This window comes from Jaculus jaculus, chromosome 9, assembly GCF_020740685.1.
Source record: "Jaculus jaculus isolate mJacJac1 chromosome 9, mJacJac1.mat.Y.cur, whole genome shotgun sequence".
NCBI classification, from domain to species: Eukaryota; Metazoa; Chordata; class Mammalia; order Rodentia; family Dipodidae; genus Jaculus; species Jaculus jaculus.
This window is the reverse complement of record NC_059110.1, coordinates 60,924,820-60,937,578: the sequence shown is the minus strand read 5'-3', so window position 1 is coordinate 60,937,578 and position 12,759 is coordinate 60,924,820. Positions and strand designations below refer to the sequence as shown.

Sequence of the window (12,759 nt, the reverse complement as noted above, 5' to 3'; positions counted from 1 at the left end):
GGAGTTATGAGGATGAACTGTGGGTTGCAGTAAAGACCTAAGAAGATGCTAGAACTATGGGATAGTTGCCAAGGAGAGCTATTACCTTAGGATGGATTATTCTCTGGGTTGTGAACAGCCCAGCTGGAGGAGCAGAATTGATATTCTGGAGACTTTGTCAACAGTTAGATATTGGATTTGGAGCTACAGGATTTGCTGTTTGCTCTAAATGTTTTAGATCCCACATTAGTTTAATCTTTTCTTGCAAAACAATCATTTGAATTGTGAATGTAACTCTGTACCGTTATGTATATTTTGGTTTTAGAGCTCACAGTGAAGACACATTGGACTATGGAGATATATAATCTGTGTTGGAAATATGTTGATAATGACTTTGGCTACTTTTGAAGTTGGACTGAATGCATTCCATTTTACGTCATGGATAGTCATCGTGGATGGGGGCCAAGGGCTGAATTTGTTGATCTAAATTAGGTGTGACCCATAAACTCATGTAATTTGAATGATTGGTTCCCACCTGATGGCAATTGGAGCCTTGCTAAACAAGATGTGTTGTTGGGAGTAGGATTAAGGATGTGATAGCCAGCTCCCTTTTGCCAGAGTTTGGCTCACTCTTCTGCTGCTGTTTCCATTTGATATGGCAAAGGTCATGTCCTGCCATTGATCATGTTTTTTTCTCCTTCCATCATGACGCTTCTCCTCAAAACTGTAAGCTAAATAAACAGGTTTCTTTGTATCAGCTAATTTTGGTCAGGTGCTTTGTCCTAGCAGCATGAAGGTAATTACTACACAGCATAAATGGATTAGTGAATAGCCTTAGTATTCTCAAAAAAGTTGTGTGTGTATATATGTGTGTATTGCCCAGGATAAAATAAGAAGATCAAAAATGAAAATAGGAGATGGAAATGAGATATTGGAATGAAGTGAAGAAAGGCTTGGGTGCAAGGTGTCGTGAAATAGTCTTTCTAGGGCATGCTGTTACTCCATTGGAACTGATTTTACATTTAACAAAAGAGTTTAAATAGTTTTTATTCGGTTTTCAGGTGTGCATGCATGGGCACAGGTGTGCAATTGTGTATGTGTGTGTATACTAATGGGTTGGTCATTATCTTCCATCTTGTTTTGAGACAGGGTCTTTCACTATCACAACATTTAATTTGTGACTTTCCAGGCCTGTTTTCACCTCTCATCTCACCATAAGCACATTGGAATTGTGGAAGTCAGCCACCTACAGTTGTGTTTTTGTTTTTTTGTGTTTTTTTCTGTAGGTCTGGGGATACACACTAAGATACTCAGAAATGCACAGCAAGCACTTCATCCACTGTTCCATCTACTTACCCCCTAATTTTAGATTTATAACCCCCAAAACATTAAAATAATTAATTAAGGAAAGTTGAAAATGCATGGGATTTTCCATATATTTCCTATAGAAGGTACAAAAAAATCATAAAGAATTAAAAAGACTTACAAGATTACATCAAGTTTACCTAGGTGTTCTGCAACAATGTCACCATCTCAAAATCCTTAAATTAATCACATTTTCAAGACCCTTCTGTCATTCACAGCTTCTGGGAAATTAATGGCATGTGGACTCCCTTGGTGGGTAGTTTCTGAGTCCACCAAGCTAGACACATATGGCATAATTCTACAACTTCAATGAGCTGTTGCCTTCAATATTTTTTTCTCAAAAATCACATTAAAATTTATTTTTTTTGCCAAAAAGAGGGCTAAAAATTCATTTTTCTTTTCCTTTACTGACTTAAAGGACCCAGATTAGACTACCTAGGACTCATGTAAGCCAGATGCCTACATGGTGGCACATGTGTCTTGAGTTCATTTGCAGTGGCTGAATACCCTGGTGTGCCCATTTTGTCTCTCTCTCTCTCAATCAAATAAAATAAAATATAAATGGTTAGTAAATATGATTCCATATATAAAGCAACCTTCCACTGATTTATGTTAATTTTTATCGTTACAACTTTCATAGCATATTTCCCTTCATCTTTATTTACAAAATTTGGTTATATCATTTTCAGTGTGTTCTCTTAAATTGCTCTCTTGTGTTTCTTAGAACTTAGTGAAAGTAATAAGGTATCATTTCACATTTGCTGTAACCTACTCTATCGTTAATTCTTGTGTGACAGGAGAGGAAAAGAGTGATAGCTATATGGGTATTTATTAATACTTAGAAAGGAACCTAATTTTGGTTGGAGTGGGATCAGGACATGAGAATGCTGGATCTTGATTCATTAGTCAACTTAGTAATATGCTTTGTTAGAATAGTCTCTTCTCCTATCCTTAAGCTCTTTATTACTTCCCTCCTAATTTTCATTCCAAGCAGAGGGTGAGGCTGCTTTCTAAAGCTTTATGGTCGATACATTTACCAAATGTGATAGCTTTTTAATTTTATAATTATAAATAAGGTGCTTAAGTAATGAGACTATATATTTCATTATCATTCAGAAAATATTACTTCCACCTACCTCATGATATTAGTCAACAGATTAAAAATTCCATTATCAATACACATTTTATGACTTATGAGGCACAAGATGTGGAGCCAATAATTTCAGTAGCCCTTTATACATAGTTCATTTGATAAATATGAAATTATGTTAGGTCATTTTACAGAAAAGTTAATTCCATATTTCTAAACATATATAAAATCTAGATAATATTAATAATTTGGAATCTTATACTTTTTTTATCTAACATACACCTCAGCAGAAATGCTTAGTAAGCAAGTACCTCTCCCATCTGATTAAATATGATGATCAATCACAATTGTTTGCTTTTTGTTCCCCTCAAATAATAATTTTTCTTTCAAATGAGAATCCATTAATCCATCATTTCTCTCATAAAGAAAATGAACATTTATTACTTAGAATCTCTGTTATTCAAGTCCATGATACACAAATCTTTCCTAAAGTGTATTAGCTAGTTTTTCATCATTTATAACAACACCCCATGGGGAAAACAGAAAAAAACATTAATATTAATTATATTATATTAATATTATTAGAGGCAGATCATTGCACTTTCTCCTTTCCTTCCATTCTTTTCTTATTTTCTTGCTAATATTTGCAAATATAAAGCCTTCTAGTTTGAGTAAGTGTTGATATATCAGCATCAACACAGTGCTTAAGACAGCAGTTTAAAAAACATGGAGAATATAGACCTCCCAAATATTTGTTATGTTATCTCTTAAGGTAAATTTGGCAAAATTATATACCCTAAAGAATCAGTCATCTTGCCAGAGATATCTTTGGATGCTGTATTTATCATGGTTCTTCCCACAATATCCAAATAATGCAACCAGCTCAGATGCCCACCAGTACATAAGTATCCAAATAAAGCGTGACATATATACAAAATGGAATTTAATTAAGTCATAGTGGAGATCTAAATTATGGTGGATGCAGGAAAATGGACCATCATGTAAAATGAAGTAGGCTGTACTCCAAAAGTATATCATTGTTCTCTTATATGTATAATTTGGAAGAAGAAGAAAGGACATGAGAGTCAAAGAAGGATCCAGGGTGAGGTAGAATAAGGAGGATACATGGGTAGATTTAGTCAAAGTATGGTATATGAAGGTAGGAAAATATAACAGTGAAACCCATTACTTTATACAATTAATATATCCTAATAAAAAGTACACAGTCAGCAACATGAATTTTCCTATCTCCTTTGTAGAGGCTTCATTTCTGCCATTTGGCACATTACCAGTGGTAAGATTCTTTTGTGAGAGTGACAAGCTTCGAAGTCAAGAATTTAGGACTTGAAACCTGCCACCATAAGACATAAGATGGATATGGATTCTGCGCCCATTACACACAGAATGGAAGAGATTTTAGCCAATCTGACATACAGGATGTAGTTGTATCCTGTTCCACAATACATATGATGTACATGCACCATGATTATTTGATTCCTTAGGCCTTAGATTTTTTTTAATATAGAAATGATAAATTATTAAATATTTTATTTATTTGAAGGAGAGAGAGAGATTGAGAAAGACAATGGGTGTATTAGGGCCTCTAGCCACTGCAAACAAACTCTGGACACATACTGCCTTGTGCATCTAGCTTTATGTGGGTACTGGCAAATCAAACGTTGGTCCTTTGGCTTTGCAGGCAAGTACCTTTACTAATAAGCCATCTTTCCAGCTATAAATATTAATTTTTTAATGAAAATTATGCCTTTCACACAAACATATGAAGTGAAACAATAGCTTACTTAACTCATTAATGAGAAAAACAGCAGAATGGTCATGCTGGTTCAAATGAAAGTAAGATAAACAGTAAATAGGAAAGCTGAAAGAAAAGTTGCTGAAGTCGGGTTACTGAATAGACTTCATAGTTATATTTTCCACTAAAAAGAAGTAATTTTCATGTCTGTTGGAAAAATGTCTCAAAACAATTTTATAGTCATTATTCTAATAAATAATAATATGCCAATCAAAAGTACATTTACATGGGAAACTCCTTCCTCCTTTGGCACACTTGTTAGACAATGCTTCAATATAATTTAGAAAATGCATGAAGTTATTTTCTTGTATATCTTCTCCATAGTTTGGGTAAGGTTAATTAGTTATGCAAACATACATCAAAATTTAACAATATTATACTTTCATGATATTTATTATAATTTCTTGTATTATTTTATCACAAATATCACATTTTAAAAAAATGTATTACAACTTCCATGATTTTAAAAAATATCCCATGGTAATACATTCCCTATCTCCACTTTCCCCTTTGAAAGTTTTGAAGGATTTTATATTATCAGAATTTTTGTATATGTGTTATTATTTTTCCATTCTTGTTTCTAAGTGCTTCAAATAGAAAAGAGAGAATTTAAAGTTGTTAATAATGTCTAAATTTTAAATTGAAGTATACCTGTAAATAAATAAATACATCCTGTGGGAGTTTTGACGAGCAAGAGGACACACACCCACACACAAAAAAAGCTAACATCTTTGCCTAATTTTTCTCAAGACAATGACAATCATTCTACATAATTAACACCCTACATAAGATATGTAGGCAGGCAGTAAATGGTTAAAAATGTGGGATTTAGAACTGATGAATTATACATAGACAATTAAGGCACATCAACCACACTTGAGTAACTTTAAATAGTTTATTGTGACTAAAATACAGAGTACGAGCTTGCAAATGATGAGAGACCCCAGTGATAGAGTGAAAAGTGATAATTATACTTCATAAAACTACATAGGGCCAGGTTTCAATTATAGGGGAAGGTGATTGGATTTAGAACTTATGCAAACAACAACTAATTGGGATTGTTTGACATATCATTTTCCTTCTTAGCTATAACTATGTATCTATAAAATGAGCGATGCCAGGGTACATAAGCTAAATCCCATAGACTGGACAATCTTATACAGTATATTGAAATTATAGGAGATATTGAAAGGGTGTTTTTAAGACCTGTCTTCTGAAACACTAAGATCTGTTTACTTTGAAAGTACAATAGTTGAGCTTTTTTTTTCCTGTTCTTTTTTATTTATTATTTCATTTATTTTTTTTCATTGACATTTTCCATAGTTGTAGACAATAATCCGTGGTAATCCCTTCTCTCCCCCTGGAGGGTCTGTGTTTTTTTAACAATCCCTCTGGCCAGAGTGTGGAGGATGAGTGCTTGAAGGGCTATGTGTGAAAAGGCTGGAGCTATGCCCAGACTAGACTTTGATGGCCTTGCCAGCATAGCAGTCCTGGACATGAAGGGGAGGAAACCTGTTCTAGAGCTGCTTGGGAGACAAAGAAAGGGAGGTGAGGGTGGGCCGTGACAGGCAGAGTGGTACCCAGGTCGTCAAGTTTCTCTCTTAATCACATCAATAGTCTCCAAGGAGAGCAGGGACTCTTTACCCAGGCCGACTGAAGGGGCCTAGGACAGGATACAAGAGGGAGGGATGGTCCTAGAGAGGCCTACCTGCCTCCCAATCCTGGACCCCACGACCAATGGAAGCCTGGTGGGGGGTGGGGGTGGATACAAGTGCATGCATGTGCACACACACACACACACACACACACACACACACACAGACACACACAGAGCCAGATTTTTTTATTTTATTTTAATTTTTTTGGTATTTCAAGGTAGGGTCTCACTGTAGCCCAGGCTGATCTGGAATTCACTCTGTACTCTCAGGGTGGCCTCGAACTCACGGTGATCCTCCTACCTCTGCCTCCCGAGTGGTAGGCTCAGAGCCAGAATTTGGCCTTGGGTTCCTATCACCTCCCTGCAGACCTTGAGTTGAAATGATTTGCCCCACTGCCCATTTAAATCCCCCTCGTTCCCACAGGTGTCTTCAGGAGTCCTGGGGGCAGGTAGCCTCCATGTACCTAAACATGCGGAAACAGTACCAGTGGCTGAGCTTCAGCGAGGACTGCCTCTACCTGAACGTGTATGCGCCTGTGCACGTGCGTGGGGACCCACTGCTGCCGGTGAGCGCTTTGCTTTCCACGCTCCAGCCTCCCACTCTGCGCCCCCACCGCCCCACAGGCGTTGCAGCGCCCTTTCTTCCCCAGGTGATGGTCTGGTTCCCGGGAAGCGCCTTCCTGGTGGGCTCCGCTTCCACCTATGAGGGCTCAGAGTTGGCAGCGCGGGAGAACGTGGTGCTGGTGTTTCTTCAGTACAGTCTGGGCATCCTGGGCTTCTTCAGGTGGGCAGGGCCTGGCAGCAAGGGCAGGACCTTCATCTCACATTAGGAGGCGGGAATGGGTGAGAGAGGACTCATGGCCTCTAACGGGGCAGGGCGGGGGGGCAGGGGGCGGTGGGGGGGAGGGTTGACTGTGAAAAGTGGGTGGCACCCACTAGGGCTTGACACCCAGTGGAAAGCCCAGGGCTGAGCCTAAGTCTAATGAAGTGGGAAGGGTCGCAGGCCTGGTTCTTGAGAGACAGCCTAAGTTGTAGCTCTCCCAATCCTGGTCATCGACATTTGGAACCCTGACTATGTGTCCTGTGTGCCTAGCACTGGTGACAATCAAGCCCAAGGGAACTGGGGGATGCTGGACCAGATAGCGGCTCTGTACTGGGAGCAGGAGAACATTGAGGCCTTTGGTGGAGACTCCGACAGAGTGACATTATTTGGCCAGTCTTCTGGATCCATGTGCATCTCAGGACTGGTGAGTGCCAGGTCAGCAGGCTCTCAGAGGCACGTGTGCGGATCTATAGACCTGTGCTCAACCTTGCCAAGGGCACCTCTTCTGCATTTCTGCTAAGGGTACAAACCCCTCAAAGCCAAGAACAGCAATGATGAAAGAGCCAAGCCCTGGGGAGGACAGGGAAGAAATGGGATACTCAGTGAACTCCTGGTGCGTGCCTGCCATCTCGTCCTACCCCACTTTTCTTTGGAGCCCTATCTCCATGAAAAAACCCCACCAACTGTCCTTAGGGCAGGGCATATGATTTAATTTTGGAAGGCAGGGGTTTGGGTTGGAGACTTCCTTTTGATCCTGACTCTTGGAGGAGTTGAGCTTTTTTATTAACAATTTCCATGATTATAAAAAAGATCTCATGGTAATACCCTTCTTCCCCCCACTTTCCTGTTTGAAACTCCATTTTAGATCATATACCCTCATCTCAATAAGTCTCTCTTTTATTTTGATGTCATGATCTTTTCCTCCTATTATGATGGTCTTGTGTAGGTAGCATTGGGCACTGTGAGTTCATGGTTATCCAGGCCATTTTGTATCTGGGGGAGCATGGTGCAAGGAGTCCTACCCTTCCCTTGGCTCTTACATTCTTTCTGCCACATCTTCTGCATGAGTCCCTGAGCCTTGGAAGGTGTTATAGATATATTACAGTACTGAGCACTCCTGTCACTTCTTTCCAGCACCATGATGCCTTTTGAGTCATCCCAAGATCACTGCCATCTGAAAAGAGAAAATTCTCTACCAAAAGTGATAGTAGCATTATTATAAGGGTATGAACATTAAGAGAAGTGCTTACTAGGCAGTATGGTGAGCATAGTATATACATTTAGCCAGAGAGCTGCACACGTTACACCCCTAGCACTCATGACTATCCCTGTTTTAAGTTTTCACTATCAGGGATGTATTCCCTCCCATGGAGTGGGCCTTCAGTCCAATTAGAGGGCAGTTGGTTTCCACCATGACAGATGTGCCACTATTGCACCTGTTGGCTCTTTGGCCTGGCTGGCCAAATATAAGGCTTGCAGTGTCCACTGTTGAGTGTCTTCATTGGTGATTTCTCTTTCTCCCATTGAACTGCATGCAGAATAGCTTCTTCCAGCTTTCTGTCAGCTGGTCTACATGGAGGAGATTACATCTCAGTTCCAGCAGTATTTCTCAGTGGCCTTGCAGCCCAAGTATGTGGGGTCTTCAGCAATAGGGTCTTACCATCTATACCTGGTGGGAAACCAAGGGCCTCAGCAGTGGCCTGCTTTGGGGGCATCAGAGACCTCCCTGTCCAACAACTCACTGGAAGGTATCCCATCCCTGGTAATGAAAATTTTCTAGCAACAATCTATGGCTCCTGAGTGTTCCATTGTCCAAAAAAGTAGGATTCCATGAGATATATTTATATCCTCTTAGATTTTAAATATCCCTCACTCCACCTTTCCTTTACTCAATCTCTTCCCCTGACTTCATTTTGGGCCTATGCACCAACATTAATCTATTTTTCTACTTACCTATATATAACACCATTCTATTAAGTACCCCACTCCCTTCCTTTCTCTTTGCTTTATATCTCATTTCTAGTTTACTGATTGTGGTGGTTTGAATAGAATAGACGGCTCCCAATATATTCAGTTGTTTGTAGTTTGCATCTGCTGGGTACCTGGCTGGTGGCAATGTCACTGGGTGGATCTTAAATTGTGGTGGTGGGTTTCTGATTTCAATCTAATGATATGCAAACTGTGCCTAGCTGGAGGTCCTGAAGTGTGCTGTGGCTTTTGACCTTTAGGCTTGTACTTCTCTCTCTGTCGGCTTGGTCCTGTGAAGGCAGGCCAGCTTCTTATGCCATTATGGAACTTCCCCTGGATCTGTAAGCTTCAATAAATTCTTTCCTCCATAACTGTGCCTGGTCTGAAATTTCATCTCAGTGAACCTTAATCTGTCTGCTACACTGACCTTTGCTACTGAGTATTCTTCCTACTCACACAGAAGCCCAATCATCTGTAGCTAGGATCCACATATGAGAGAGAACATGTGACACTTGGCTTTCTGGGCCTGGGTTACCTCACTTAGTATAATCCTTTTCAGATTCATCCATTTTCCTGCAAATTTCATAACTTCATTTTTCTTTACTACTGAGTAGAACTCCACTGTACAAATGTGCCATGTCTTCATTATTCACTTATCAGTTGAGGGACATCTAGGCAGGTTTCATTTCCCAGCTATTGTGAATTGAGCAGCAATAGCATGTTTGAGTAAGTATTTCTAAGGTAATGATATGAGTCCCTAAGTGTACATGCCTAGGAGTGTTATAGCTGGGTCATATGGTATATCTATTTTTAACTGTCTTAGGAACCTCCACACTGATTTCCACAATGACTGGAACAGAGTGAATTCCCACAAACAGTGTAGAAGGGTTCCTCTTTTTCCACTTCCTTGCCAGCACTTATGGTCATTTTTTTTCACGATGGTAGCCAATCTGACAGGAGTGAGATGAAATTTCAATGTAGTTTTAATCTGCATTTCCCTGATGACTAGAGATGTGGAACAACTTTTTAGATGCTTATATGCCATCCATATTTCTTCTATGGAGAACTCTCTATTTAGTTCCATAGCTTATTTTTAATTGGCTTGTTTGATTTCTTATTATTTAATTTTTTTGAGTTCTATGTATATCCTAGATATTAATCCTCTATAAGATGTATACCTGGCAAAGGAATTTTTTCCATTCTATAGGATGCCTCTTTGCTTTATTCACAGTGTCCTTCACCATACAAAATCTTTATAATTTCACGAGCTCCCAGTGACTAATCTGTGTTTTTATTGGCTGAGCATTCGGGGTTATATTCAGAAAGTCTTTGCCAAGAACAATATGTTGAAGGGTTTCCCCTACTTTTTCCTCTAGTAGTTTCAAATTTTCAAGTTTGATGTTAAGGTCTTCAATCCATTTGGACTTAATTCTTGTGTGTGGAGAGAGAGAAGAATCTATTTTCAACCTTCTACAGATATTTATCCAGTTTTCCCAACACTATTTGCTGAAGAGGCTGTCTTTTCTCCAATGAGTATTTTTGGCATTTTTATTAAATATCAGGTGGCTATAGCTACCTGGACTCACATCTGGGTCCTCTATTCTGTTCCATTGCTCTACATGTCTGCTTTTGTGCCAGTGCCATGCTGTTTTTGTTATGATGGCTCTGTAGTATAGGTTAAAATCAGGTATGGTGATACCACCAGCCTTATTTTTGTTGCTTAGTATTGTTTTATATATTCAAGTTTTTTTGTGATTCCAAATGAATTGTCGGGTTGTTTTTTCTATTTCCATGAAGAATGCAATTAGAATTTTGATGAGAATTGCATTAAATGTGTAGACTGCTTTTGGTAAGATTGTCATTTTCATAATAGTGATTCTTCCAATCTGGGAACAAGGTATGATTTTCCATTTCCTAGTGTCTTAGGGTGAAAAGTTGGGAAATGGTGTTTTAAGCAAATGGACCTAGAAAACAAGCAAGGGTTGCTATTGTAATATCAGACAAGGTAGACTTCAGTCCTACATTAGTGAAGAAAGATAAGAAAGGTCACTTTGTATTTATTAAAGGCACACTCCAACAGGAAGGCCTTACAATCCTAAACATATATGCACCAAACATGGGGGCTCCCAAATTCATCAAACAAATGCTATTAGAAATAAGGTCACAGATAACATCAAAAACAGTGGTAGTGGGTGACTTCAACACCTCACTTTCACCAATTGGCGGGTCATCCTGGGGAAAAAATAAACATAGAAGCATCTGGACTAAATGAGGTCATAGAAGAAATGGACCTAACAGATAGATACAATACATTTCATTCAAATGCTGCATAATATACATTCTTTTGACCAGCACATGGGACATTCTCCAAAATAGACCATATATTAGGACACAAAGCAAATCTTAACAAATACAGAAAAATTGAAATAATTCCTTGCATTCTTTCTGACCACAATGGAATCAAACTACAAATAAATAGTAAGAAAAGCTATAGAGCATAAAAAAATTATGGAAACTAAACAATACACTACTAAATGATGAGCGGGTCAGTGAAGAAATCAAAAAATTCATAGAGTCAAAGGATAATAAGAACACAACATACCAAAACCTTTGGGACACAATAAAGGCAGTCCTATGAGGTAAATTTATAGCTTTAATTGCCCATCTTGAGAAATTATAAACTTCCGGTTAAGATGGCAGCGTAGGTACCATGCCAAACAAAGCATCGTAGGGGGGAATAGCAAAAAAAAAAAAAAAAAAAAAAAAAAAAAACAGCAAAATACACACTTCTATTAAAAAGTGAGGTGTATAGGAAATTGAAACAGCAGTGGAGAAGTAGGAGAGATCCAGAGTATCCAGAGCCTGCACTGGTGGCAGAAGCTGCTCCAGTGGGGTGGGTCCATGCGCCAGACTGGGGCGGTGGTGCTCGGCTTGAGCAGCAGGAAAAGCCAGGGTAGGAAATTTTCCACTCACACCAGGAGCTCTCTGCAAACCTAAGAAATGTGAAGGGAGAACAGCAGTGAACAATGGAGGAGCAGACCACAAGGTAGAAGAACACGTGGAACAGTAGGCAAACTGAGCAGCATCGGCTCCCTTCCCTTCCCCACTGCCAGTGCCCAGCTCTCAGGAAGAGAGCAGTGGTCCAGGGATGCAGACCCGCCTACTTGAACTGACAGAGCACCAAAGAGGTACCCAATGAAGAGAGCAGCTGAGACCAAAATCATCCCAAAAGGTAACTGGGATTACACCAGGTCAGTACCCACCTAATAAACCTGGTATATATGCCTGAACCAGAAGTGCTAATTGCACCTTCCATTTCAGGATAAATTATGTGTTAAATCAGATGCAAGGTCAAATTTGCCATTCTTTTTTTTTTTTTCTTTTTTTTTTTTTTAGCACTTATGAACTTTGGGATTTATTTAAACAGCAAAGCTATCAATCTGAACAGGAGTGGAAAAGGAAAAAAAAATTAAATCCACAGGAAGATGCCCCCTAGCACCCCAAATCAGCACAAAGTGCTGGTTGTATCTTCTCATAGCAAAGTGGTTTGACATCCCAGAGACATGGCTTCAGTCCCATGTGGGTGTATCCTTTAAATTCCTGCAGTGTGAACAAAATATCCCTTGACACATTCATCAAAATCCCCTCCCCAGTTGGCTTTCCAAAGAAGAAAGCTCACAATGGTGAGTTTCAACAGTGCTGTGAGCCGGAATGTCTATGTAGGTCCCCGTGGTCCTGGAGAGAGGACAGCAGCATCCACCAAGCAGAGCCTCCACACTGGGGCTGCTGTCTGCAGCAGCCACCCTGTGAACACTGTAGTGGGAGCTGTCAGCTAGCCGGGCACCAACTGACAGCACAAAGGCACAAGTGAGTTCCTGTCCAGACCGTTCACTTCTGTGCCAACTTGCTTAGTGTTCTAGGACATTGATTGTGAGCCATGAACTTATTCTCCAGTGAACATCTTAGAGAAGTATGGAAAATGCACATTATAAAGTGTTTCCAGGTTTGGTAACTGTTAAAAATTTCTGGCTTTTATAAAAATGTCTTTCAGTAGATCAGTGAAT

General features: G+C 39.5%; 1 protein-coding gene across 1 annotated transcript; it reads left to right on the top strand.

The window, feature by feature from the left end:
* The first annotated feature begins 769 nt into the window (after positions 1-769).
* Positions 770-12,531, top strand: LOC105944396 (carboxylesterase 4A-like). Its single transcript, XM_045159515.1, has 6 exons — positions 770-775; positions 2,069-2,088; positions 6,329-6,470; positions 6,555-6,688; positions 6,998-7,151; positions 12,349-12,531. Exons 1-6 carry the CDS (start codon positions 770-772, stop codon positions 12,529-12,531), a joined length of 639 nt encoding a protein of 212 aa, XP_045015450.1.
* The last annotated feature ends 228 nt before the right edge of the window (positions 12,532-12,759 follow it).

Excerpts from the sequence above, each read along its gene's own strand:
- LOC105944396 (XM_045159515.1), top strand. Across the intron at positions 2,089-6,328 it reads AACTTAGTGAAAGTAATAAG|GTGTCTTCAGGAGTCCTGGG; the intron begins GTATCATTTCAC and ends TCGTTCCCACAG. Across the intron at positions 7,152-12,348 it reads CCATGTGCATCTCAGGACTG|TTGGCTTTCCAAAGAAGAAA; the intron begins GTGAGTGCCAGG and ends TCCCCTCCCCAG.